A 26,870-nucleotide genomic window follows, 5' to 3' on the forward strand; every position below is an offset into this window, starting at 1 on the left:
AACAAAGTAACTCCCGACACAAGCCAATAGCCTCTCTCTCGCGCGCGCTGCTGACCAGGCAACGGTAGAATACAGCCTTACAGAAAAACTCAAACAAGGGCTACCAACCTTCAAATATATAAACTCAAGTGCTGTCTCTGTAGGCTCCCCCGTCGACAGTAGTAGTATGTAGTCCAGGAGGAGGAACTTTTCCCACCCAATTCCAGTGTCGGCTGCTCCGACAGAGTGTGCGCAGCAGAGCCTCCAGTCAGCTCGCTCTGTTCGCAATCCCCCGCCTGTCTGCGCGCGGTCAAGCTCAGCAAGGTAGCACGCGCCATTTCCGGCCTCAGTCTTCAAAGTAAAGGCTTTAATGACGCCCACCTGGATATCATGTTTTTGTTTTTGGCGCATGGAATCAAATCCAGAACTTTAATGGATATTAATAATAATTTACAAAAAATAGTCGTAGGCTACACACAATACCTACAATAGGCTACATAGCCTACAAAATAATAATTAGTTTTTATTTCTCTGTCTCCATAATTGTCATCCTTAGGCCTATGTCTTCTTGTGTTATCTTATACCTTGAGAAACACAAGATGGAAGACAAACTAAGACTAAAAAAACTCGGGCAACAGAAAGCATACCCCATAAGGCATATTTCTGATGTAATTTTAGCATAGCCTATGGGATAACACGATTGAGTGAAAAAGTTGAAATGTGTTTAAAAATCTTAACCTTAAGTTTATGAGGCATTTTATGGGTGCTCTTCGTGACCTGGGGCCCTAGGCAGTTGCTTAAATTTCCCTAATCATGGTAAGTCCTTTTCTGTTTGTGAAATACACTTGACATGCACACGTAGCTTGTCTAATTTTGGTCATTAGTTGTATTTTATTTTGAAAGCAGATTCGACCCGGTTTGTGCCGGGGTGTTTCCTTTACACTTGACGCAGTTGTGGTCTTTAACCCTGCGGACTGTTCTGTCGCTCCCACCCCGCCCCGCCTGTCAGCTCTGATGGACGGCGTACACAGCCCTGCGGCCGCTGCCTGCCCCCTCCAGGTTCAACACCTCACTGTCCGATGCGTGCTTCGCCTTCCCCTCATAGGGTGCGATGAGCCCCGGGGTAGGCTACTTTGTTCCATGGGATTCACAGTGGAAAAACCCTTAAAAATATATCATTACATTTGCAATACTCATAGGCTGATATAGGCCTACTTTAAGCCATGTAACACCATTCAAATTTAATAGGACAAACATGGAAAATATGCTCCCTCCCTCTCTCTCAGCCAGCTCTGTCTGGCAATCACAGCAGGGGGTTTCACCATCCAAGCATGATCATGAATGATGTATTGGATGATCCAGGAACACAGACAGTCTTCAATGGAGACAAACACTCAGACTACAGGCTAGATAGAGGTAGGGCTATACTATATGAGACTAGGATTAGCCTCAGGCAACATATATCCATGTTTACATTACTTTGGAATAATGTATGAACTACACAGTCATGTAATCACTTCTCATTTCACATTGGGATATTTGTGTATAAGCACGCCCTGTTGGTGAAAGCCGGGAAGTGACATAGGAGCTCGGCTCATTTGAGTCCCTTGCCGTATTATATGGACTGATGTGTGTATGTTTCCATACAGAGGTCATGATTTGCATAATGCTTGTCAGGATGTCATATGGAATTAGTTCATTTACAATCAAAAATAGTGCATTTTAATAGTACTTTCAATGCCTTTATTTATTCTGTAAAAGCTTGTATCCATTTCCCAAGTCTTATGCAGTGTTCCTTGCAATCCTCTAATGGTAGGCAAATAAATGAAAAAACAAAAAGTTTTTTTGAATTTCAATTTATTATCACTAGAGTAAATACTTGCCTTGAGGTCCAGTTCTACAGGAAAGTATTTTGCAGTGGTTGTATCCTTCCTGGTGTAGCCTGGACAAACTGCAGGCACATAGGAAATGCTCTAAAGCACCTCTCCTTTGGTCGAGTCATTAATAATACTTGGGATGTATGTTCATTTATGATAGTAAATAGCAAAATAAGCATTTGAAAAGCATTATCAATTCAGGAAAACTTTTTTCTTTAAAGGCCTTTGGTTTCAAGTACCAAAACAACTGATCCATTCAGAGGTTTTTTGTCAGATAATGATTGTATGTCATTGCACCTGTTTAATGTTAGCCAGGAGTCTTAAAGGGCTACTACATCAGAGATGACAGGCTTTCACAGGTAGGCAAGGCAAGCGTCAATCATTAACCTTTCCACTCCAAATTCAGCTCAGTCTGGCTACGTTAAAAAAACACACACAGTAAACATTTGTGAACTCTCTTCTGCAGGTATCAGGAATAAATAAATAACATTTGTATATATCTGTATACTCTATCTACTTTTGGCTTTATGAAGTGGTGTTCCACTCTCAAATAATATCTGGGAAGGTGAGGTTTTAATGGCTTAAAGCGCTATCCATGAATAAGACCAGTGACAAGCAGCAGTTAATGCAGGGCATGTACTGTATACTACGTTTAGGACAGGTGCAGCAATGCAACTTTGCAAAGTCAGCCATTCTGGATAATGCTTCTTGTCAAGACAACCTTTTGTCAAAATCAGTGAATATCTCCTCGCAATATGTCCCCTGTCTTTACTGTGTGTGCGCTGAAAACAATCCAGTGATATTCACTGAGTTTGACAACAACAAGCATTCTCCACAATGGCTGACTCCACCTTTTATATCTTAATAAGGTGCTGCTGGTAACAGAGCGACTTGTTGCGTTATGTGTGTATTTTTGCAAAGCAGTGATGTGTTCATTTCTGTCCTAGAGCCCGGGGCTTGATGGACTGCACAGTACAGGCCAAACTTATATACAGTATATACACACTCTGATGTGACAGTGCAGTGCTTTCAGATAAAAGTTCCATATTTCAGAATGAGATCATCTGGGGGTCTGGTGCCACTGTCCTCCATCCTCAGAAGCTGTAGGGGGGAAATACAAGAGTAAACCAATGAAACTGAACGACTGCAATCATATGTTTTTGGTTGTCCTTAATGGTTTGAAGAACATAAAAAACAACACAAGACAGTGAGCCTGTGTGTGTGTGTGTGTGTGTGTGTGTGTGTGTGTGTGTGTGTGTGTGTGTGTGTGTGTGTGTGTGTGTGTGTGTGTGTGTGTGTGTGTGTGTGTGTGTGTGTGTGTGTGTGTCTGTGTGTGTGTGTGTGTGTTTGTCTGTGTCTGTGTGTGTGTGTGTCCTTGTCTCACCTATTGTCGTCCCCTTCCTTGATGTTGTTGTTCAGGGTGAAGTTGGCCCTGCTCAACAAAGGGGAGGCTGCTGCAAGCTGGCCTGGTCTGATGGGTTTAGCTGGGGGCGGACACAGAGAAATAACGTGGGTCATGTCCAGGGTAATAGTTCTCATGTCTTTGTATGAGGTAAAATTCTTCTTTAGCACAGCCCTACAACATGTACAGTATGTGTGTTTTAACCTACCTATGGAGGCTCTCCTGGCCATGATTTTGGGCTTGGGGGTGTCCTTGATGCGCTCCATCTCTTCCTCGTGGCGCTTTCTCTCGCGGGCTGCGTTCTCCTTGGCCTCCTTCAGAGCCGACTCCAGGGCTTTGACCCGCTCGGCCAAGGCCCGCAGGCGCTTCTCCATTTTGGGAATCCCGGCTCGAAGGTCGGCATTGTCCCGTACCAGCTATATACGAGAGAGAAGACAGAGTTAGTATGGAGCCTTTTTAAACACAATCCCTGCGTTGTGTATTTTTTTTCATTATGTCGAGAAATGTCAAGAATAAAGACGAATACACTAAAATGCTATTGGAGTAAGTGGGGTATCGATGTATTTTCAGCATACTACAGTTGACTTGCATGTATTGGGACATCCTAAATCTTTTTCTGGCATACTAAATAGTATGGAAGTATGGGTATTGGAACGCAGGGCATATTTGGTTGAAAGTCACTTCTATGATTATTTTTTGTAAAGGAAGCACTCTGGTATCTCTGTGTGTGTGTGTGTGTGTTTGTGCATGTGTTTTTTTTTAACCTGCTTGTGAACTTGGGAGAGCTGATCCAGGTTGTTCTCCAGGAAGCTGATCTTCTGTTTGTGAGCAGAACTGCCTTCTGTGTCATCCGAGTCGGCATTCTGCATCGCAAAACACAATCACACAAACACACAGCTTTATCAGAGCACTGATTTCAATCCATGTTTTACCTTCTTCGTTCATTTATCAATGTACCCTAAGTATCACATTTGTGTCTAAACGAGATGATAATTAGCAGATATTTAGGACGAGTGTGACAGCATGGCGTATTCTGTGTCTTCCAGGAATAAGCATTGCGTTTGCCTCTGTTTGCCTCAGGGCTGGAGACCAGTGCCACGCAAAGACGAGCCCGGCTCCCTAATTTACAGCTGCTACCTTTGAAGAACGGGATGGCCTACTTATGGCAGACGCTTTCTGTTGTGTTCCCCGGATTCATTAAAGTTTCATCACTGTGCAAATGAAATGGAGCGCCACCGGTGCATTAACGAAATATAGATCCGTATCTCATCACTGGTAAATGCCACGATGGGGAAACCAAGAGCTCATAACAATGTTACACACGTCACACACACAAAAGCAGGGCACAGGATAATCACGATGATTATGAGCAACACATAACAGGTAACAACATTTTAAAAATCATGGAAGAGTCCATTCAAAATGGAAACTTTCATATATTCTAGAATCATGACACAAAGTGAAATATGTCAGGCCTTTTTCTTTTGTTTTCATTTGGATGATTACGGCTTACAGCTCATGCAATAAACATTCCAGGATCTCGAAATATGAGATTATTACATAAAAAAACTATCAAAAAAAGGATTTATAATACAGGATTGTCAACCTTCAGAAAGCATATTTTTTACCAGATACATTTCACTTTATATGTAATGTATCGAGAATATATGACTGTTTCACTTTTTGAATCAAATAACAGGAAATAATCATTAATCTTCAAATGCTTTGAGATGCACCTGTTTTTACTGTCAGGAGGACCTTTACCTTTTTCATTCTAATGGTCAGGTCTCGGACAAAGAGCCTCCGGAGGTTGTGGAGTGTCTGCAGCTCTCGGGCCTGTGTGAAGACAGGGAAAGCCAGCTCAGAGAAAAAACACTCCTTGTTTCGTTACATTGGTTACACTCCAAATTATACCCAGATATGTGGGATCTTCTCCCCAGAAATGAAAATAAAGGGTTTTGGAACACAGGTTTTCAGAAAGGTGAAGGTGGAGAAAAAGAGAGAGGGTTGTTTGTTCTCGTACTTTGGGAGTCTCTAGTCACACCGGTGATGAACCTTATTAATGTTGGAAAAACAACACAAAAGTGCATTTAGCAAAATAGGTGACCTTTTTTTTGTTGTTGCATTTTTCATGCTTTATTGATAGTGTGAAGAGACAGAGGTGAAATGGGGCAGAGAGGGGAGTGACATGCAGAGAATCGAACCCGGGTCTGCTGCTGGGCCCGGCCCGGGGGGGGGGGGACACACACACGCCCTACCAACTGAGCTAAGGGCGCCCTCAAAATAGGTGACCTTTTAATCTTGGGTGACATCCCCCTTTAACATGGTAACACACTCAAATGGCCATGGCAATTATAACTGACCACAGTCTCCTCCAGTCCCTTCAGGTCCTGTTTGGCTTGCTCCCGCCTGTCCTGCATCACCCTGCACAAGGCGGTAAGATGGATGTTAATGAAGCTATGTGGTAGAAAGGCAAACGGGGTAGACTATGTGTATGAAAGCATGTTGTTAGCCTCATAGCATAATTGCCTAAATCATATTTACTCTACTCTACTTTTACTCTACATCTACTCTATTCTACATCTACTCTACTTTACATTTACATTTACTTTACCCTACTATATAACCCTTAAAATATGACTTAGGAAATGATGCTATTAGGCTAACTAAAAGTAGATCTAGAATATAGTAGATGTAGAATAGAGTAGATGTAGAGTAAAAGTAGAGAGTAAATATGATTTAGGCAATTATGCTATGGAGGCTAACGATGTGGTAGAAAGGCAAACAGGTAGAGACTATGCATATGGGTTTATTACGTGAACTCTTCCAGCCGGCGGCTCTTGTCCTGGTCAGCAGCCTTCAGCTTGTCATGCTCCACCCTCAGCCTCTCCTGCTCCAGCACTATCTTCTGGTTCAGACTACACAGACAGACAGGTGGTAGTATTAGTATGGAAGTTTGAGTCATATTTAGAGACAGGGTTTCTACAGAGTCTGGAGAGTTTGGCTTGATTTGAAATTTGCTTGACATCTGAACACATAACCAGAAAATGTTGGATTTTTTTTTCCATATTGACCAGATTGACAGAGGGATTTTTTTCAATAACTACTGTACATGCTGACTTGGCCATATTATTGAAAATGACTATCAAAAAAGTGAACTTAGTTGGGCTCTCGTAACCCACTCATTCCAATTGATTGTGTGTCATTCATTTATTTGTAACAAATATTTGGATAAAAGATCATTTAAAAAAATCAAAAGCTTCCATGTTATGTGACCAAGTGACTCCAAAACGACCCAAGAAATATTAAAACCACACAGGACACACCTCTTACTTTTATTTATATAATTTTAGTGATTCTTCTATTTTAAATTATATATTTTTATGGGAAAATCCATGTGTTTTTCTTAATGGCTGATTGCCAATATAATTAATTTTTTCAAGTGCTTGAATGCTCTTCAAAAGCTGTATGGACCCTGACAGAGAGAGACATGTGTCTTACTCCTGCAGCTCTGTGATGGCTTTCTCCTTGTTGTCCAGCTGGTCTCTGAGGCTGCTGATCTGTTTCTGATGAGCCGACCTGTGAGACTGGATCTGTTGCTCCACAGCTTCCTGAAAGCACACAGGCACAACGCTACAGTCATTTAGCTCCCACTTTAGAAAGGACAGATGATATTATTATACATTTCTTTTATTTCTATTTTATTTTTTTATTTTTATTTCACTTTCTCTTTAATCAAATCAGTTTTATTTGTATAGCCCAATATCACAAAGAGACATTTGCCTCAGTGGGCTTTACATTCCATACAGTACGACACCCTGCCCTTAGACCCTTAGCTCGGCTGAGAAAAAACTCACAGTAAAAAACCCTGTATCGGGATTTAAAAAATTGAGAAACCTCAGGGAGAGTTGACAGAGTAAGGGATCCCTCTCCCAGGATGGACATGCTGCAATAGATGTCATAAGTATTCTCTTAGGGGCCCTTTACATGGTGAAAACGTGACAGTTTTCCCGTTTTTGGTTTATAAAAAAAAAAAAAGAAAAAGCAATTTATTTGAAATATTCACTCGTACACATGTTTTCAGAGGAAACGGACCGAAATCGCTGCAGTAGGCATGCCAAGCCAATAGTCAGGCAGTGGTGACACTTAGCCTAGTAGATAGCTCTTCCGGTACAATTTGATGCATAAAACCTTACTGAAACCGATTATATATTTTGCTAGAAAAACCGGCAGAGAACAAATCTTTCCCCAGACAAAGTGGTGGGTGGTTTCAATAACTTACTAATCGCTTAGACTAAATTGCCGAGTGTTATATTTGAGCCCTGCACGACACTCTCCGCTGATCACAGTGATGGTGCCGCGGAGACACCGTGCATGTTATGTTGTCTTCTAACTTTATAGCTCGCGTGTGGGTATTTTGACAGCAAATGTTATAGACTACGCATGTGTGAAGTGGAGCTGTGACGTCAGCGTTACCAGGGAAAATGGTTTCGATGTTTACAAGAAACCAAAACCGTTGTGTTTTCCAAAAAATCCTCCCTGGGAGGTGATCTCAAAAACTTGCGGTTTCATGCCTGCGTTTGCTGTTTTCATGTAAATGATGTAGTGCATCCGCGAAAATATTTTCGCGTATGCACCGTTTCGTGTTGTCGTATAAACAGCCCCTTATTCTTATACATTCATTATAATACAACAGTCCTGAGTTGGTCCTCCATAATTTCCCTCAAAGTGTGTGGGATAGACTGTTTTATCTCCTGTTTTAAATGTTAATGGTCCATGTTTAATGATCCACTTGTTTTATTCACTCTGTGCCTATCAAGTGATGTCGTATATTAAAATGTCTTTCATTTCTGAATGTAATGTGTTGCTCTGTGATTTGTGGGGAGGGAAGGGTGAGGGGGAGGCAGAGCCGGCCCAAGCCTTCAGGGGGCCCTAAGCGACCGCTTAGTTCGCTTATGCCTCGGGCCGGCTCTGGGGGGAGGTATTGTTCTGTTTCCTGATTTTATTTTAATTGTATATAGGCCTACTGTAAAGCACTTTGTGTATGAAAAGTGCAGTATACAGTACCTTGACTTCTTCGGCAGACTGCATCTCATTCTCCTGTTCCATGGTGATGACTTTCCCTGGAAAGAGACAAAAAGAAATGCCAAGGGTCATTGATTATTTATCACCAAGCATTCTGTGAACAATCCTACAACTGCGCCGTTTAAAGTCAGCGATTCTGGAGAATGCTTGATGTCGTCGAAACACTTTTGGCCAAAATCAGTGAATATCTCCTCACTTCCGCTGCTTGTAATAAAAAAATCCAGTGTTAATACACGGCCTAGGCTCTGGAAGGAGCATGTAGCTAGCTATGGTGGGCAACCCTTTGTTTAGAAACTCTTTGTTAACGTACCAGTTTACAGAGCCTAGTCTGTGTATTAACACCAGATTTTCTTTTCTTCATTTCACACACAGTACAGACAGGTAGCGGAATCGTGGCAAAATATTCACTGATTTTGACAAAAAGTGATGTTGACAACAAGCGTTCTCAAGAATTGCTGACTCCACCTTTAAAGTGTGTCCTATAAAGCAGACCATTCATTTGGGGATTTGATTTGTAGTCCTCACCTTGGGCTCTGACCCTGACAAGCTCCTCATTGAGAGAGTCCACATCCTCCTCCAGCTGTCTCTTCTTCTGCTCCACGTTCTGGAGGGAGTCTGTGAGGGACTTGATCTTAGCTTCATACTGGAAACACCGGCAAGAGAAGAAAACTAAAAGATTACAAGCTATAAATATGCTACAAACAGCATTAAACCCACACGCTCATTAAGATTCTGTGTGATTGATAACCAGACACAAGCTGCCATTTTAATGAACCTCTACCAAGGTGCTGTGGTGACAGTATCCATGGTTGGTTTAAGCAGCAATTACCTGGGAGACACGGAGCTGGCAGGCAGTCAGCTCTGTCTCGGCGGCGTCCATCTTTTGACTGGTCTGGGCCTGGGTGCTCTCCAGCAGTTTGCTTCTCTTCACCATGGTCTTCACCTCAGACTTCATCTTACTGATGTAGAGACGGGCCACTGTGAACTCCTCGTCGATGAGGCCACTGCTCTCTTGTTGCTGAGACGTCAGGGGAAAAACACAGTCATAATTCAATTCAGTTTATTTAGGAAGTGGACAGTGCAAATTAATAAAACACATGATCATACATGGGTTAAAAATGCCAGAATTAGCCAAAAGACTATTTATCATCTGTAGTCCCGTGACATCAATGTTAAAATAAAATACAATTAAACAAGATAAAAACAAACACAACATAAACAGGACGGAACCCCAGACACAAAACAGGGCATCACAGAACAGACAGAACTGACTAACTAAGGTAAAACAACACAACACAAAATACCAAGCACCAGTGAAAAAATAAAATAAAATAAATACATAGTGTGTTGACCACATCCACAACAAATGATTTTAATGCTGACATATAGGGGAAAACGGGGGAATGTGAGCCATCGGGTAATGTGAGACACCCCCTGTATCTAGGCAATAGAACACATTTTTGGTCATGTGAGATATATGTTTTCAAGCCCCTCTCATCTCCCCTTGGCCATGAAAGAGAGTACCTCGTGGTTTTTAAAAAAATTAATTTTTTGCATGTAAAAGTAAATGTTCGTGCTGTGCACTTAATCGATTGTTGTGCCAAAGCAAATTGATTCAGGTAGAAAATCCAAAAATGAAATGCCAGAACTAATTGAAAATTAGGTTTTAAATCCCTCGGATTTTGATTGCACAATTAAATCGTGAAATAAAGGGATTATTCGCGTATACGACTGAGGAATGTTTTATTTTGAAATAAACACACCGGGTAAACGTGTAAATAGAGTGAATGCTGCTGGTATGACTGTCAGCAGAGTATTTCTCTATCAGTTAAAGCACAGAGACGCGAGAGAGACGCGCTGCTCTCAGAAAAAAAATAGGCGAGCCTCCTGAGGTGAAGGGGAGCGTCGCTGCAGACGTGCCTCCGACGCGCCTCAGCAGTGCGTCTGAGGTTGGATGTGTGCTCGCTCTACGTTGATTTCACAGTCTGTGACAAAAAGTCAGACGCAGACGCGAGGTAGACGCGCAGTAGAGGTAGGATGTGTGTGGGGCGCGTAAGGGTCCTGTGTTCTGACCCCCAGACTGTGTTTTAATCTAACTGGTTCAATCTGTCATTTGAATGTTAATTATTGAATATGAATTATATGGTGTATTTGATCAGAGTTACTTTCAAGTGTTTAGAAAATGTTGTTCTTAATTGACCAAACCCCATGATTCTGTTACTTGTCCGACATTAGTTTTGGAATATTTGGTTTTAAGCTAGCTGTCAGGATTGTAACTGTTACAAGATTTGTTGTTATGGTAGTTTCAGAGTGGAACAAGGAAGTGGATCAGTTTACCCCCTTGATTTATCTGGTCTGTCTCAGTTTAACTGAGACACAAGACAACTTTTTTAAACAATCACATTTTCACTGCCCTTTGTCATGAATACATTCTGCTAATGCCCTTTTCTAGGAAACATCCTGAATTAATGGGAAATGTGTAAATTTGACTGATAAATCATTTTAGCTCGCTAAGAGGAGAGCAAATGTAAAACATGTCTCACAATACCCCGTTCTACCCTACTACAGTTGAAGTGCATGTATTGGGACATCTTAAATCTTTATCTGGCATACTAAATAGTAGGGAAGTATGGGGATTGGAACGCAGGGAATATGTCGTTTAAGAATCAAATACATATATGTCCGTCATGGGCACTTCCTGGTTTCCTTCCAGTATGTAATTTGTTTTTAAATGACATAACGTGTAAAAATATAGAACACCCACTCCCATTACCAACCTCACTTAGTTAGCAGTAACTCCATCTGTGATAAGCCATACCCCCAGACTCTCCTTAATCAAACTGGCATTTAGATTCAGAGAGAGGCTCTAAAACTGAGTGTTTAAGACAGAGGCTGAAAAAAGAGGAGATTCAGCATTGGCACTGTAAGAAATATAAAGTTATTTTTTTGGACACTACACCATGAAAACAGCTTCTAGTAGAAACCCAAATTACACCTTTGAACCAGAAAATTAGCATAACATGTGACCTTTAAGAGCTACCAGAAACAACAGCTTGTCTGAAGGGTTGATGTCTGAGATGTGCAGTGCACAAAATGACAAAATAATATATTAGAGAATAGGACTACCATTGCTAATTGGTAAAGTGAAGCTCTAGCATATAGGGTAAGGTTTAGGTCCACTCAGAACTACATTACTGTAAGGCAAAGGGTAATCTGAAAAACTAGCGATATTGTATGTAATCAAAGGAGACACTTGACCTTTACCTTCTGGTGAAGCTTGACGTGCTTACTCTGCAGCTGGGAATACACTCATCTGAAACTGTTGTCAACCTGCGTTAAACACTTCACTGCACACACCAGCTCACCGCTCCCCTAGCTTTCTACTGTGATGTCACTCGCTACCGTTCTCTGTTTCATGTCTTTGTAAACTGAACATCTTTGGTGGTTTTAGACTGCTGGTTGGACAATGGACATGTTACCATAATGCAGGCAGCACGGTGAACAGTGATCCATGGGTGTTTCACCTTAATGTTGTTTCTTCCTATGTTGTTTATGTTATGGATTCGACATATCTGACGGTGGTGACAAAAACCCAGATGTAGTCATTTTAACCATCAATAATCAATAACAGTGATTTTACAGCAGCATATTATTGGTTGAGCGTTAATTCAAGATTCACATTATAGTCCTTCAATCAGACTTGCTCTAACAGACTCAGACCAAATCGCTTCATTTTGTATATCATCCTGTACTTCTTTAAGAATCATCCATGACAAAAGAAGATTGTGAGTTTCCATAAATACAGTATTAGAAAAACTAAACCCTATTTCTATATTTAATATAATTATAATAACTTGAAAACCACCCAAATATGATGCCTTCACGTTTAATGTCAACTCCATCATTGACGTTGGGTTTTAGACTGCTGGTTGGACATGTTACCATAATGCAGGCAGCATGGTGAACAGTGATCAAAGTGTGTGTTCACCTTAATGTCGTTGCTTCCCACAGCCAGGCCGATCTCAGCCAGGTCTTTGAGCAGCGAGGACATCATCTCCGTCACCCTCTTCCTCTGGTGGTTGGTCATCTCCTTCAGCTTCTGGAGTTCAGAGTCAATGGAGGCCAAGGAGCTCTGGCGGTGGCGGGCGGAGAACATTAGTAAGTGATCATGTTTAAATTTTTTATTTAAAGGACACCTGTTATGCAAAATGCGCCATTTTTCCAATGTTTTTTCAACATCTAAATGTAGACTCACAAAGTATGAGAAAAAACTACCCTCTCTCCTACCCTCTCTCTTCGACTCCAACTCCAACTTTCTGAAAACCTGTGTTCAAAAACCCCCCCGACAGATTTATCTTCCCTTATGACATTATAAGTGGTGAAGCAACGCTCCCCACCCACCCACCCAATACCAACCTAACTTTTAGCACTATCTACACTTGTGCAATCAGTGTGGCGATTTCTAATGGATCCCTCCGGTCAAGTAAGTAAGTAAGTAAGTAACATTTATTTATATAGTGCTTTTCACAGACAGGGTCACAAAGGGCTTTACAGTGTGCATAGAAAATAAAAGCATAGTAAAAAAAATAAAAAAAATATATCTAAAAAAAAAAAAAAAAAAAAAGATCAAATCAGCAACATTCAAAAGACAGATTACAAGTACAAGAAAGAAAGTACCGATTTCTGGTTGAGCTCCTCGCTCAGAGCCTCAAACTCCTGGGCTTTGTCCTCCACCTCCTGGCTCTTCTGGTCGTAGTTGACGGCCAGCTCCTCCAGGGCCTGCAGCACCTCCTTCACCTCCTCTTTGGAGGCCTCGTTCTCCGACAGCAGCCGGTTCAGCTCCTTCTGCAGGGTGTCGTGGTCGTGGCGGGACGACGATAAGAGCTACGGAGGGAGGACAGGGACAGTGGGGGTTTGGACATCAGACACTGGGGCTCGGTCAACTTTCTTTATGAGTCCGTTGAGGAAAGGGAAGGCGGTGAAAAAAGAGTGTAATGTCTGAAACCCACAACAGGATCTACAAAATGCTTTTCTGTACAGCTGAGAAGTCTCATGTGTTCAATCTGCCTTGTGTGTTCAATCGCCAACTCCCCCCCCCCCCCCATCACAAAATACAACAGGAATAGACACAGCTTTCCAATGTTTTTTCAGACAGATGGTTTTGTGGAAGCAGTTTTTCCTATATCTGTGTTAGACGATAGAGAACTTAAAGACATGCTGCTGCAGCTATCTTAAAACCTCTCAACTCCATCTACCATTAAAGCCATTTGTTTTATTGCTGGGGACAGATATGACGTGCATCCCAGCGTCCTGTATATTAAGGTTGGTTGTCTTCACTTATAGAGAGATGTATTATTTTTATTATTTTTTATTTATAAAGCTAAAGATTGGTAAGCAACCTTGTTGAATTTCAATGTGGCTTGATTGGTATCTGGGTGTCCCGTTGTACTCGCTAAAGTAACCTACTCAGGCTAAAAGTCCCCAGAGTGTTTTTCCAATCTTGTAAAGTCGGCCTTTTCATTATAGCGCCACCAGGCTCCTGAACCGACCTGGTATGCAATTTAAAGATTGCCGTCCTTTCTAGTTTTACAGAGTTCAAATCCGTGGTCACAGGCCACTGCACTTCTCTCTGTTACTGTTACATCTGATTCCCTGTTTTTAGCTATGTTTTTTTGCTATAGCTGAGATCCTGTATATCTCTTCTTCTATCCTTAATTCTGTCCAATTTTTATTTGATTGCATTTGATCTATTTACCCTGCCTTTTGACCCTGTGGAATTCTGCATATTAGATTGTTTACTTTTACTGCAAACGAGGGGGAAGCTCAGTGTCCTTTGAGTATACAAAAGGTTGATTGATTGATTGTTTCCATCACATGAATAACAGAGCCTGACCTCTCCTGCAGTTCTACTAATGGTAAAGTACTAATGGTGTGCTATCAGCTGGCAGGCCGGGTTTGTGCTAACAGGAATGGCTGAGACACAGTGGGAGACTTGGGGAGGGGGTGGAGAGAGGAGTGTCTGTGTGTGTGTGTGTGTGTGTGTGTGTGTGTGTGTGTGTGCGTGCGTGTCTGGGGGAGGGGGGGCTGTGTCACCTCCTCCTGCTCCTCCATCTGCTCCCTCAGCTCCTCCGTCAGCTGAGACTGCTGGTTGATCTCCTCGTCCTGGAAGAAGGGATGGATGGAGAGAGGACAAGAGAAATACATCACTCATTGATTTATCTATCCACAAGCAGTACTGATTCACAGCCAACCGCGCCACCTGCTGACCAACTGTGATACTACAAGTAACAAGGGCCAAGCTATGGAAGCTATCACCTCGCTGTAGAGTTTGACAGTATATCCATTTGAATAGCACTGAGACCAATTCAGTTGATGTTGACAATATTAGCGCAATTTAGATATATCAAAGTAGAACTGATTCATTTCGTTTTCAACACAAGGAACTGATTATAAAGATAAAAACATAAACCTGGTCTACTGAAAACAGCTGTGTGAAGGTCTCTGAATGCAGAGTTAAATGTTCAGGGATAATTAGCTACTGAAAAAGGCATGATTTGCTTCTTCTATGGAGGAGTAAAGGGCTCATTTTATCGTTGATTTTAGAGGATTAAGAAAGAGTAGAGTTGTGTTCAAGGAAGGCTTTTGCAGATTTTATCTAGAGCCTGGGACACAATGGAACGTTTTATGTAAGGATGTGCTCATTTCTGGAGGAGAGGCTACACAAGGTATTGTTTGCATATCAAGTCCAAGTCCTTTGTGTTCGTTTCTCAAAGTCATTTTTTTTGCTTCACCAAATTTAAGGCCACAATGGATATATGTACTGTCTGTCATGTGCAACATCATATTGCTTAAGTCCATAATATATAAATGTCCTCACATAGTTTTAAGTTATAAACATACTGTATGTGATATCATTGTGACTGATACCTGAGCTCATTGACATTTTTCTGACCTGACCAGGCCCCATTACTGACACCAACACGCTCGTGTGTGGCTATACAGCTATGAGCCTACCTGGGGTGTGTGTTAATGTTAACCCCGATAAGCATGTGCAATAAGTGGCCTGATAAAGAGCACTCCTCACCTTGTCATCCAGCTGTTTGTACAGCTTGGCCATCTCTGCCTCAAACTTGTTAATCTCTGCGTCAGTGAGTTTGACTCCGGGCACGGCGCCCAGGGCAGGTTTGGGCGGCGTCTTGTCGTTGTTGTTGAGCGCAGTGTCCAGAGCCTGGACCTCTGCTTTGGCCTTCTCCTTGTCAAACTGTTCCTCTGCTGGCACACTCTCTCCTGTAGGGGGCAGCACAGCAGCACAACAGTCTAAGGCTGTGTTCGTAAAGCCATACTAACGTCCTAATCATACTCATTTTGACGTCAATTTGAATATGTTGTGGTTGTGTAGGCGAGAAATGCCCGCATGAGTACTTAATTCTGGGAAGATTTTGTGTATGGATCGACAGGTTACTTTTCCTACTGAACAGCCCCACAATGCATTGCGTCTTTTCAAACGACACAGAATCTTTTTCTTTTATTCTTTATTACTTCTGTATACTTCAGTGTAAACGGTCCGAAGAACCTCACATACACAATGGATGGTTAAGTAGACAGTATGTAGTATATACATGTTGAGTGTGTGTAGGAGGGAGGACGTTACTATAGGCCGTTTTGAACAAAGTCAATGTCTCTATGGGAGACAGTGTAACATGTCCCCTTCCTGCTCTCACTGACTGTCCCTCAACCAAAGTTTTGTTTTAATTTGAGACACTGCAGGAGAAAATTAAGTTTTTTCATACGCTTCTCACGGGATAGGCAGACATGATCGTGCACATTTTTGAAGACAAACTGTTCCCGTATTCTGTATGGTGTTGCCAGTATGGACACAAAGGATTCTTTATTACGGCACAGCCTTTAAAAGCCCAAAATAGTATCAGCGTGTGACTCAGATATTGGGAGCATTATAGAGCGATAGTGAGCAAGTTTATTGTCATTAGTTTAGCTTATATCATCTCAACTAACTCATTACAAACCAATGTGATGATCATCATAATCATGATGGAATTCCTACTGTGTATTGTTTTTAAAATAATCTATATTTCAGGACATATTTTATTGCCTTATTATGGTTTTAAAAATACATTTTTGGAACACAGAGAAATTAGTCTAAGAACCAGAGAAATATACATATACTGTATGAACAAGATCACAAATGTATCCTCAGTATCCCAAAATATATGAGTATGCAGGATGAAAACTTTGAATGCTTTGCGTACATGTCACATACTCTGCTAATTCCCAAGTTCAAAATTGTAATTTGGGGTTTCTTCTAACTAAATGTTTTCATGGCGTCATTTCAAACAAACAAAAAATCTTGACGTTTCTGCCATTGCTAAATCTCCTCTTCTCAGCCTCTGTCTGTAACACTCCGTTTTAGAGACTGCCTCTCTAAGCCCCACCTTCCAAAAAAGCCCAGTCTGTTCTGATTGGCTCTGGATCTGACAAGCAGGGGGATCTGGGGGTATGCTTATCACAGGTGGAGGAAGCGCTAGGTTACGCTGGAAATGTTGGGGGCGTGGCTTCTCCCCTTATGACATCATAAGGTACTTTGGTACGCAAGTCACACCAGGGATCCATATTAATGTGGAAAAAACAAAAGTGTGTTTTGCATAAAAGATAACCTAAAACATTTTGTTAGCCTAATAGCATAATTGCCTAAATCATATTTACTCTACTCCACTTTTACTCTACAACTACTCTATACTACATCTACTCTACTCTACATCTACTTTACCCTACTCTATAACCCTTAAAATTAGGGCTGTCAAATCAACACGTTAATTTCGATTAATTAATCACAGAAAAATTAACGCCGATTAAAAAAATTAACGCAAATTAATCGCACTTCTATAATGTCATTTGACCCGGTGCAAAAGTGGTGCGGAGCTGCACCTGTAGCTCGCCGGGCTGGGCGCGTGGGTTAAAGGGAGAAAGGTAAAGAGAGAAGCAGGGGAAAGGGGCCGACTCGAGGGCTCTATGGACGGTTTATGGGATGCATGAAGGTAGGAAGACATCTTACTTAATTCTCCGCAGTGTCCGTGCATTATTGATTTAGTGGGTGCAACAATGTAGGCTAGGTTCAAAACAATAGGCCTATCTCTCAATCTTCCTCCAATTTTGTTTGCTAGCTGTCTAGCACCCGCCCCGTGTGTGTGTGTCAATATTTTTGCCTATGAGTAGGCTACGAAATGGTGGCAGTGCAGCGTTGTCTGTTGTGGGAGATGGAAAGTCGTAATTTTGTCTGCTTGTTTTTTTGAGAAAATTCGGCGCTAGTTCATGTATAAAGCTGGCTGAGGGGAGGAGACAGAAGTTACGAGAGACGGAGAAACAAACAGTAGTAGGCTATACAGCTGTTTACAAACAGGTATAAAAGTGTCATATAAGTATGCGATTAATTTAGATTAATTAATCACAGAGCCTGTAATTAATTAGATACATTTTTTTAATCACTTGACAGCCCTACTTAAAATATGACTTTGGCAATTATGCTATTAGGCTAACGAAAAGTAGATGTTGAGTAGAGTAGATGTAGAATAGAGTTGATGTAGAGTAAAAGAAGAGTAGAATAAATATGATTTAGCCAATTATGCTATGAATGAGGCTAACGATTTGTAACACATTTCAAGATGAGCATGTGGTCCCTTCAAACTCATCAGCTCATGTTTTAAAGTCACAGCGTAGCACACATAGGGCCAGTTTCCCAGACGTGGATTAAGCCAAGCCCTGGACTAAATTGTATTTTCAAAGGACAATTTCCATTCAAAATTCCATTTAGTCCAGGACTTGGCTTAATCCATGTCTGTGGCCCGTAGCGTGTCAAAGCATGGGATGTGACAGTGTTGCCCCCCCCCCCCCCCTCACCGTTCCTCCAGCGGTTGAGCTCCGTCTCCAGCCAGGTGACAGAGTTCCTCAGTGTCTTGTTCTTCTCCTTCTCTTTCTCCCACTTGCTCTTCCACTGCTCGGCGGTCAGCTCCACATTCAGGCTCACTGTGTTCTTGATTTTCTTGGCCCTGGGCAGACAGACAGACAGACAGACAGACAGACAGACAGACAGACAGACAGACAGGTGAGACAATAATGGCAGCACCAGCCCCGTATACGCATAAAGGCTAATTTATGCTCTACGTTACATACGTAGAGCATAAATGAGCCTTTAGACCGCTCTCACTGCAGTTTCACAGTCTTTTTTTCCCCCTCCAGGTGGTGCAGTTGGAGGATAATTTCAGACTCTTAAAGTAAGAGGGGTTGGTAACCCACCATAGCTCTGTCAAATTTGCATACAATACATTATTTGTATATTCCTTTATTGAAACAGGTTGTCTCACTGAGACCGAGATCTCTTTTTTGAGAGAGACATGCGCACGATATGAGATAAAGCATGTGATTAAAGGTGAAGTCAGCAATTCAGGAGAATGCGTTGTTTTGTCGAAATATTTTTTTTCTCAAAATCAGTGAAATTCTCCTCACAATCCGCTACCTAGAAAATCCAGTTTTACAACACAGCCTAGGCTTTGTAAACGGCCATGTTGTTAGCTACTACGGTGGACCCCTTTGTCTACATGAAATATTCAGTGATTGTTACAACGAGCGTTCTCCACAATTGTTGAGTCTAATTTTGATAACAGATAACATTAGGACTTTTACAGTGTGTTGTTAAATCAATTTATTTTTGCAGAATACTGTCCAAAAGCATAACAATGATGAAAAGGGCCATGTTGCCTTACATACATATTATACCCATGCTTCCTCTAAATGTTGGAATACGAATGTAATCAATAACCATTTGAAGTAATGTTATTATTCAATATCTTAAAAGTAAATGTTCTATTCTGTTTTTATATTTCTATCAACCAGAAATGGAGTGTGTGTCCGTGTGTGTGTCTGTGTGTGTCTGTGTCTGTGTGTGTGTGTGTGTGTGTGTGTGTGTGTGTGTGTGTGTGTGTGTGTGTGTGTGTGTGTGTCTGTGTCTGTATCTGTGTGTGTGTGTGTGTGTGTGTGTGTGTGTGTGTGTGTGTGTCTGTGTCTGTATCTGTGTGTGTGTGTGTGTGTGTGTGTGTGCGTGTGTCTGTGTGTGTGTGTGTGTGTGTGTGTCTGTGTCTGTATCTGTGTGTGTGTGTGTGTGTGTGTGTGTGTACCTCTGTCCAAACTGCAGTGTAGTTTTGGTCTCGGCTTCATTGAAAACAGAGGGTGAGCAGCAGATGACCATGGTGGTGCGACAGTTCCCCCCCAGGGAGTCCTGCAGGATCCTGGTCATCTTACTGTCTCTGTATGGTATGTAGGCCTGTGGGAGGACACACATTACAACACACAGGGCCCACTTGGAATTACTACGAAGAACAGTCATTTAAACATGCACATGGCACTCACAGTCAACTTACATCCTAACAAACATACAATAAACAATTAAGTAAAGCACTGTTACGACCATGTTAAGGGTCCTTCCATGGTTGTAGTCTTTTGCTTACCAGAGCTGATTGTTGACATGCTGTAGCTGTGTTTATGAGTGTTATGTTAGTGACTACACTTCCCAGCACCTTAGCGCCAGGATATGACGTCACGCAGAAACAACGGAGCGCATCATCAGACAACGAGGAGTATAGCTACATTTAGCCTCTGTCATATCAGCTCTAGGTTTGCTTTTCTTTTGTTCTTTGTGTTATATTGCAGTATAGTGGCAAACCCGAACAGCGGGCTTGCGATGCTGGGGTGTGACAGCACCAACACAAAATAACCGTTTAGAATTACTCCCTTCTTCCCCACTTCTGTACTCAGTATTTACATCTTTCTTATCCTAAACATAAATCTCCTTCTAAAACACAATACATTTCAGTTTCCACTGAGCGGTACGGTTCAGTTTGGTATGGCTCGGCACACATTTATTTGCGATTACACTGTCAACAGTCCGAAAGGGTACCAAAATAAGCAAACCGTGCCGCACCTATTAAGTTGTCCCAAAGGGTCCAAAAAGGGTGGAGCTACACACTGCAGTCCGTTGATTGGTCGACAGAATAGTCATTTCCGAGGTAAACTGTGGTGTGTAATCTCCTTGGGCTACACCGTGTCCTGCTGCTATCATATCACAAAAGTTTTGTAGGCACAGCCAGTGCATAGACTGTTCTTTTGCATACCAAGTAAGGGTATCTTATAATTAGGGGTTAACGTTCCTTTACCAAACTGTGCCGTGACGAACCGAATTGTGCTACTCAGTGGAAACAAGGCATGATAATTAAAGGCAGGTATGAATCCTTCTGAAAAACATCATCCATCATCCACCAGAAAGTAGCTGAGTGTCTCACCGAGCCCTCTGCCAAGGCTTGAATGACAATCCCCAGTGAAGACAGGGACTTGTTGATCATCTTGGCTTCATCCAGGACCGTGCCCTCTGCTCCAGTCTTACCAATCTTTCAAACACACACACAGAGAGAAGAGTTCCCATCACCAGGCTAGAAGCAGACACTATCATTACAGACACACACTATGCTATTAGGGGGAATGCCTGGACCCTCAGTCATATCAAATTGATGTGAAAGTTTTGTTAAGTCACTTCTAAATTAAAGGTAAGCGTCTTTAGAACAATTTTGGTTCGAATGTCAAGAAACCAGAGCAAATTGAATTGTTTTGGCCCTGCATCTTCCAAAAATGGCCACAATCGAATTCATGACTTCTTGAAGCTTTTTAAATCAGGTTATTAACAAAGTGTGGTCTGGTTTCTTGACACTTGACAGACCCTTACCTTCAATTTAGAAGAGAAAAAACGTTCACATCAACTTGAAATCAAAACATCACATTGCCCATACATGGCCCCCCACTATATAGAATAGCAGTCATAAAGCACAGTTAAAGAGAGGTGTAATGTCTTCTGAATAACTAGGGGTATACAAGGGCAGCCCCTTTGGTTTAAAATGCCTGTATCATGCTGTACCGAAGGCTGATTGAAATAGAGAGGGGGGAGGACAGACATACACTCTCACTGCCGGCCAGGTCCACCAGGTAGAGCTTGCCCGTGAGTTTGGCATCTGTCTGAGTGTTCTCCTGCTTGATGTTGATGAGGAAGATGCTGTGACTCCTGGAACTGTGCTCGTTCATGTCTGACACACACACACACACACACACACACACACACACACACACACACACACACACACACACACACACACACACACACACACACACACACACACAGTTGCCTGAATCTGAAGTGATGAAAAGATAGCTGGACAACAGAGTTCTTCTGCTTCGTTCATCTCACTGCGTTGGGCATGTCTCATAGAGCACCAAGCCCAACCCAGAGGACCCAGCATAATATTCTATTTTAAATGTATACTTTTACGGAAAATCCATGTGTCTTTCTTGAACAGCTTCTAATTCGTCCGACCCAGTGTCTCCAAATTATTTGTTCACACAAAATTCCTCAGATTTAGCCTCTTAACTTTTCCTCTCAAAGTGCACCACATTCATGCATTTCACTTTAAAAAGGTAAAAAAAATCTTACAGGGGGGGCATACCCCCGGATCCCCCCTAGGAGGGTCAGGATCTCTACTAGCTACTATTTTCACCCAGGTGGACATTGGAGGCACTAGCGGAAAACACTGGGTGTGTGAAGGACATTTAACAATTGTCAATCATTTGGCCAGCGCTAACATTGGAGAGGGCCCCCCCTAATCAAATTCTACTTAGGGCCCCATGAAGGCTTGGGCCGGCTCTGCAGACAGTGTCTTAGCTGCAGTCAGGAGACCCAGTGATGGTTGAATTGTGGCCATGTGAGTCAGCGGCGCCAAAGGGCCCTCACTGTATGAACTCACTTGTTTCAGCCACACTTCTGTTGTTTTTGCCTTCGTCTATGGCTTCCATGACCTCGTTTGGATGGCAGACAAAACGCTCGGTACACCCCTGTGGACACAACATGCAGTCACAAGGGAAAGAGGAGCTCAACAGCCCTGCAGCGGGCCTGGCTTTACAGAGGGACACTTATAACACATACTGTAGCAGACTCATGCTTTCTCTTAAAGTGAAGATTATGAAAGGAGAATTATAATTTCTCTTTCTCGGTGCCACTCAAACTTTTAAAAAAATGTACCCCATACATTTTTAAAGGAAAAAGGGCCTATACAATGAATTACAATACAGTGATGTGCCATCAGTGTCTGAATTCATTAAACAACATTGTGACTTAAAAACACTTGCAAAAATATACAATAAACTATAGTCATAGTTGCATTTAAAAAATGTTTTTTATTTTACTTAGTCTAGTATGATTAGTTTAGTAATTATGCATAACTCATATTTTTTAATCAACCTTATCCCCATTTGAGAATCACTGCTCCATCTAATGGAACTGAATGTAAAAGATTTTAAAAATAAATCCTATTCCATTGAATGTAGTGATTGTAAAAGTCTTCAATGAGCTGGTTATGTAACGTATACCCTCTTCTTGCAGATCTCACTTGTGCCATTGTTTTCATCACATTCTCATTGCTAATGCATTATCAACTCTCCCTGAGGTTTCTCATTTTTTTAAATCCTGATAAAGGCTTTTTTACTGGGAGTGTTTTCTCAGCCGAGCTAAGGGTCTAAGGGCAGGGTGTCGTACTGTTTGGATTGTAAAGCCCACTGAGGCGAATGTCTATTTGTGATATTGGGCTATACAAATAAAACTGAAAACTAAAAACTTTGATTTGATTCATTGCATCTGGTTGTGACAAACAACGCCATTTCATAGAGGCGTAAAGAGTAACTGAAAAGCATACATGAGTAATAGTAGGGATCCCTTACTAGGGCATTGACTCTGTTACAAGTTATAGGTCCACTTGAGTAAAAGTAAAAAAGTATGTGATTTTAAAAGTATTGAAGTATGAAATGTATTCGGCTGTTATGGAATGTACAATGCTGTACATTACTGATAGTTCATAGAATGAATTCATATATTTTCATGCATGAAATTAAGACATGCATTAACGGTGATTCATGTACCATTAATATAAAGTTATACCCTTGATTTTGTTTTTGCTTGGTAAATATATAAATGATTAAAAGGAATAGCAGCATATCATCAAATGTTAGAAGTTGGAACCAAGACATTTTGGGCATATTTGTATCACAAATGGCTATCAAAATAGTCAATAGAAAATACAATTTTGTCAGTCAAGTTATCAATTTATTGACTGATGTTTCATTCCTAAAGTTATCAGGTAAAAGTACGTAGTGGAGTAAAAACTAAAATATTTTGTAGTGCCCCTTTAAACGTGTACCTTATTACAGTACTTGAGTTAATGTAGTTAGTTACTTTACACTTCAATGCAAAAATATTCTGATAATTCAGAAAGTGTCAACGTTTCACCTCAAGGTCCATTCTTTAACATCAAAATGAAGCCCCTGCAGGTCTCACCTTGACAAAGGGAACCCTGTTTTTGTCCTCGTGCACAGAGAGGTTGGTCTTTGACACTGTGGAGGAAAGGGGAAAAGTAATCGTGTTGGAATGAATCATGCTGTCAAAGTTAGTGTGTGAATGTTAATGAACCGAACCGTACCGTCCAACAAGTCCCTGATTTTGTCCAAGTAGATTTCAAAATAGGAAACCTGAAAAAGCAAACGCTTCCATTGAGTCTTCATTTGAGACCAACGTTACGAGGTTTCGCTGGCTGACATTTATGAGCAGCTTAGCAACCCACTTGAGATGTTAACCTACTTTGATATGCAGCTCCAGGTTCTCATCCATAGAATAGATGTAGTTGAAGATGTCTTGAACCAGCCTGGGGATGACTCCCATCATATCCGGGTCATGGAGAACCCCCTTTTAGGAGACAGAAAACCAGACAGAACCTCATTTTGAGTAATTTTCACACACTATATGATTGGATTTTTTGGTATAAAAATATATACCAATTACTTTTATTTTACCTCCATTGTGTGAGTTTTTCCTGAAGACGTCTGCCCATAGGCAAATATTGTCCCATTGTAGCCCTCCAGAACATCTGCACACATCAATGCAAAGAAATACAACATATTGAGTGGTTTATAGAAATAGTTCAGTATTTTTGAAGTGGGGTATGAAGTATTTGCATAGTTAGTCTGTTACTTCATGGAGATGGTGATCAGCAGGGAGATGTTGCTGCAGCAGAAGTCAGCATTGTAGTGTTGCAGAGGGGGGCCAGCCAAAAAGTTATTTTTCGCCAAATATATACTGTACATGCTTACCTTAAAATGACTGGGCTGACAGTAAGTCAGACTTACGCATAAGTAGCCTACCTCATACAACCCCACTTCAAAAAAACTGAACTATCCCTTTAAGGCTTGTATTAGCAGGGTTTTAGTATGTCTACTGGTGACACTGTCTGTATTCTACTACATCTAACCTTTGACAATCTTCTGGGCTGTATGGTTGTAGAACTGCTCCTGAGTTGTATTGGACTGGAACACGCGGTCAAAGTAGTACGGTTTACCCTGTGGAGTAGAGGTGGCAGTGATATTAGCACCAGGCAACACAGGCTTACATTAAAAATCCACATTCCTACACAGTCCTTGGCCTGCATAACTTAACATCATTCATCTAAGTTTTGGGCATTTGAATCAGGGAGGTGGGATGATCAGTTTTGGTTGACTTGTACAGTTAACAAGTCCACCAGCTCAGTTTGACAAGGGCAAATATTTGGACGCTTGTTCAGTCGACAAGACCTTCAATATGGACCTTCAGAATAAAAGAGGTGGAGGGGAAGACAGTGTTAAATTGAGATGATTTGTTATACGGTAGGACATCATACCGTCAAAATGAAAGCAGGGATTAAAACATGGTGAGGAGGATACGATAACAGAATGCTATACACATGTACAGAGTGCAAGCTCTGATTGTTAAACGCATAATTGTAAGCAAAGCTAACGTACAGGACAGGGGATGTTAAACTGTGTGGTGTCACTTGTGGTTTATCAATGGAATACGTTGTGTTCAATGGCTAACATTCTGTGAATTGCTTATTTAGGGTTAATGGGATAAAGACCATGAGCTTTTTTTTAAAGAAGAAATTACTCAATTACAACACGTTACAGTCAAATGTAGCAGGAGATACTGTACACACACTTTTCTAATAGAACAAGAGACTTTATCAGGCCTACAGTATCTGGCCTGGTAAAACGCTTTACCTCAGCTAGGATCTGAACACTGAACACTGAACAGAGCTTTTTTCCCATGAAACATCTGATCATCACTCCCTGTGACTGGGAGTCAATGCCTCAGAACAAAGCAGCCATTCAGTTGTATTTTTGTATTTAATGATCATGAACATCAGGGGTTATAGTTAGCCAAAGGAATATGATATTCTCCCCTAATCTGTACACAGTCATAATGATGTCATGTGTTGGTCAGCAAGCGTTTTCATTCATTTGGCTCCAGTCACGAAGCTCACCTTGTCAGACTCACCTCAAAATTCTCAACTCAGATGAATCTTACTACAGTAGCACTAGAACGACTATATGCAAACACATTAACATGCTAAGGTTAGCCGGCTGCACTGCATGTAAAACGGAGACGATGCAGTTCAAATAAACTGTTCATGGTCGAGACTGATTGAAGTTAAACTATGATCTACAAATTGTAAGGTCAAATATATTAACACTGACTCCATACTGCTGCCCACTTTTTGGAGAGGTCCGTGCGTAAAAGCGCAAGAGACATCCATTAAGCTTGCATGGTTACGCGCGACTTTATCAAGCCCACTGAAAGCATCAAGTCTGAGCTACACCTTACTGAAGGAACACAACTAGTAAAACATAATGCAATTCGAAGCTAGCATTACATCAAGCGTGAATAGGACGAGAGAGGAACCGTTTGCGTCAGCACGTTTGACTTTTTCATCAACAGGTTCTTTCTGCAGCATGACGTCATCTTAGTGATTTAGAAAATGTGTTGAACCTTAAACATGCTGGTTATTTATATGAACAAATTTCCATTCAATTGTTAGAACGTGTTTGCATTAAGTATGTTACAATGTTCAACAATGTACAACCAGGACTTTAAGCGGACTTAAAATAACTGTTATAACTAAGTGTATGGTTTCAGAAAAACCTTTTCAAACCATACATTGGACATCTATCCACATCATAGCCTACACACACATGTTTTTTAATGATCATTTTCTGACCGTGTTACTTTGAGTAGGCTGGAGCGTAAGAGTGAAAGAAGTGAAGCGCTGATGCCAGAGCTGTGAGTGTATAGGCCTAATAGAGACAACACACTCACCGCAAGGGTCACACAGTCGTCCCCTTGGAACTTGGGGATGTACTTGTCTCCCCGGGCCACCTCGCTCTTGTTCAGCGGCCTGAAGCGGCACACCACCTTGATGCTGGTCGAGGTCGGGTCCGCCATAGCCGCCTAGGATGGATAGAGCGCACCGTCCTTCGTGTTCCAATCTGAAAGCTCCACAGACTAACGAGTTCCACACACTAACACAGCTGCAGTCTGTGGCCAACGGAGGGGGTGTCCCAGC

At 41.6% G+C, this 26,870-nt stretch overlaps 2 protein-coding genes across 3 annotated transcripts in view; both read right to left on the reverse strand.

The window, feature by feature from the left end:
• Positions 1–211, reverse strand: part of LOC307268005 (rho GTPase-activating protein 12-like) — a 66,930-nt gene extending 66,719 nt beyond the window's left edge. For both annotated transcript variants that reach the window (XM_080050509.1, XM_080050508.1), the window contains exon 1: positions 109–211. The gene's annotated coding sequence lies outside the window, so the exon portion shown is untranslated. The remainder of the gene's footprint in view (positions 1–108) is intronic.
• Positions 212–1,977: 1,766 nt separating this feature from the next.
• On the reverse strand, positions 1,978–26,870 carry LOC307268003 (kinesin-1 heavy chain-like). Its single transcript, XM_080050506.1, has 26 exons — positions 26,624–26,870; positions 24,747–24,834; positions 24,292–24,365; positions 24,080–24,184; positions 23,922–23,970; positions 23,780–23,835; positions 22,197–22,284; positions 21,358–21,482; positions 20,691–20,795; positions 19,530–19,675; positions 18,256–18,404; positions 15,428–15,630; positions 14,437–14,505; positions 13,021–13,227; positions 12,332–12,475; positions 9,173–9,361; positions 8,869–8,986; positions 8,326–8,381; positions 6,760–6,869; positions 6,075–6,176; positions 5,622–5,682; positions 5,023–5,094; positions 4,023–4,121; positions 3,467–3,674; positions 3,241–3,340; positions 1,978–2,957 (listed from the first exon to the last, which is right to left on the reverse strand). Exons 1-26 carry the CDS (start codon positions 26,747–26,749, stop codon positions 2,951–2,953), a joined length of 2,856 nt encoding a protein of 951 aa, XP_079906632.1. The 5' UTR covers positions 26,750–26,870; the 3' UTR covers positions 1,978–2,950.

The sequence above is a fragment of the Ammodytes marinus genome (genome assembly GCF_949987685.1).
Source record: "Ammodytes marinus genome assembly, chromosome: 21".
NCBI classification, from domain to species: domain Eukaryota; kingdom Metazoa; phylum Chordata; class Actinopteri; order Uranoscopiformes; family Ammodytidae; genus Ammodytes; species Ammodytes marinus.

What these genes read in the sequence shown, in the direction of transcription:
- LOC307268003 (XM_080050506.1), bottom strand. Translation starts at nt 26,749, where the DNA reads ATGGCGGACCCGACCTCGACCAGCATCAAGGTGGTGTGCCGCTTCAGG. An exon ending in ACCTGGCCGGCAGTGAGAGT is followed by an intron (nt 20,796 to 21,357) that starts GTATGTCTGTCC and finishes TGTGTTTGAAAG; the next exon opens with ATTGGTAAGACTGGAGCAGA. An exon ending in GGCCAGGAGAGCCTCCATAG is followed by an intron (nt 3,341 to 3,466) that starts GTAGGTTAAAAC and finishes GTCCGCCCCCAG; the next exon opens with CTAAACCCATCAGACCAGGC.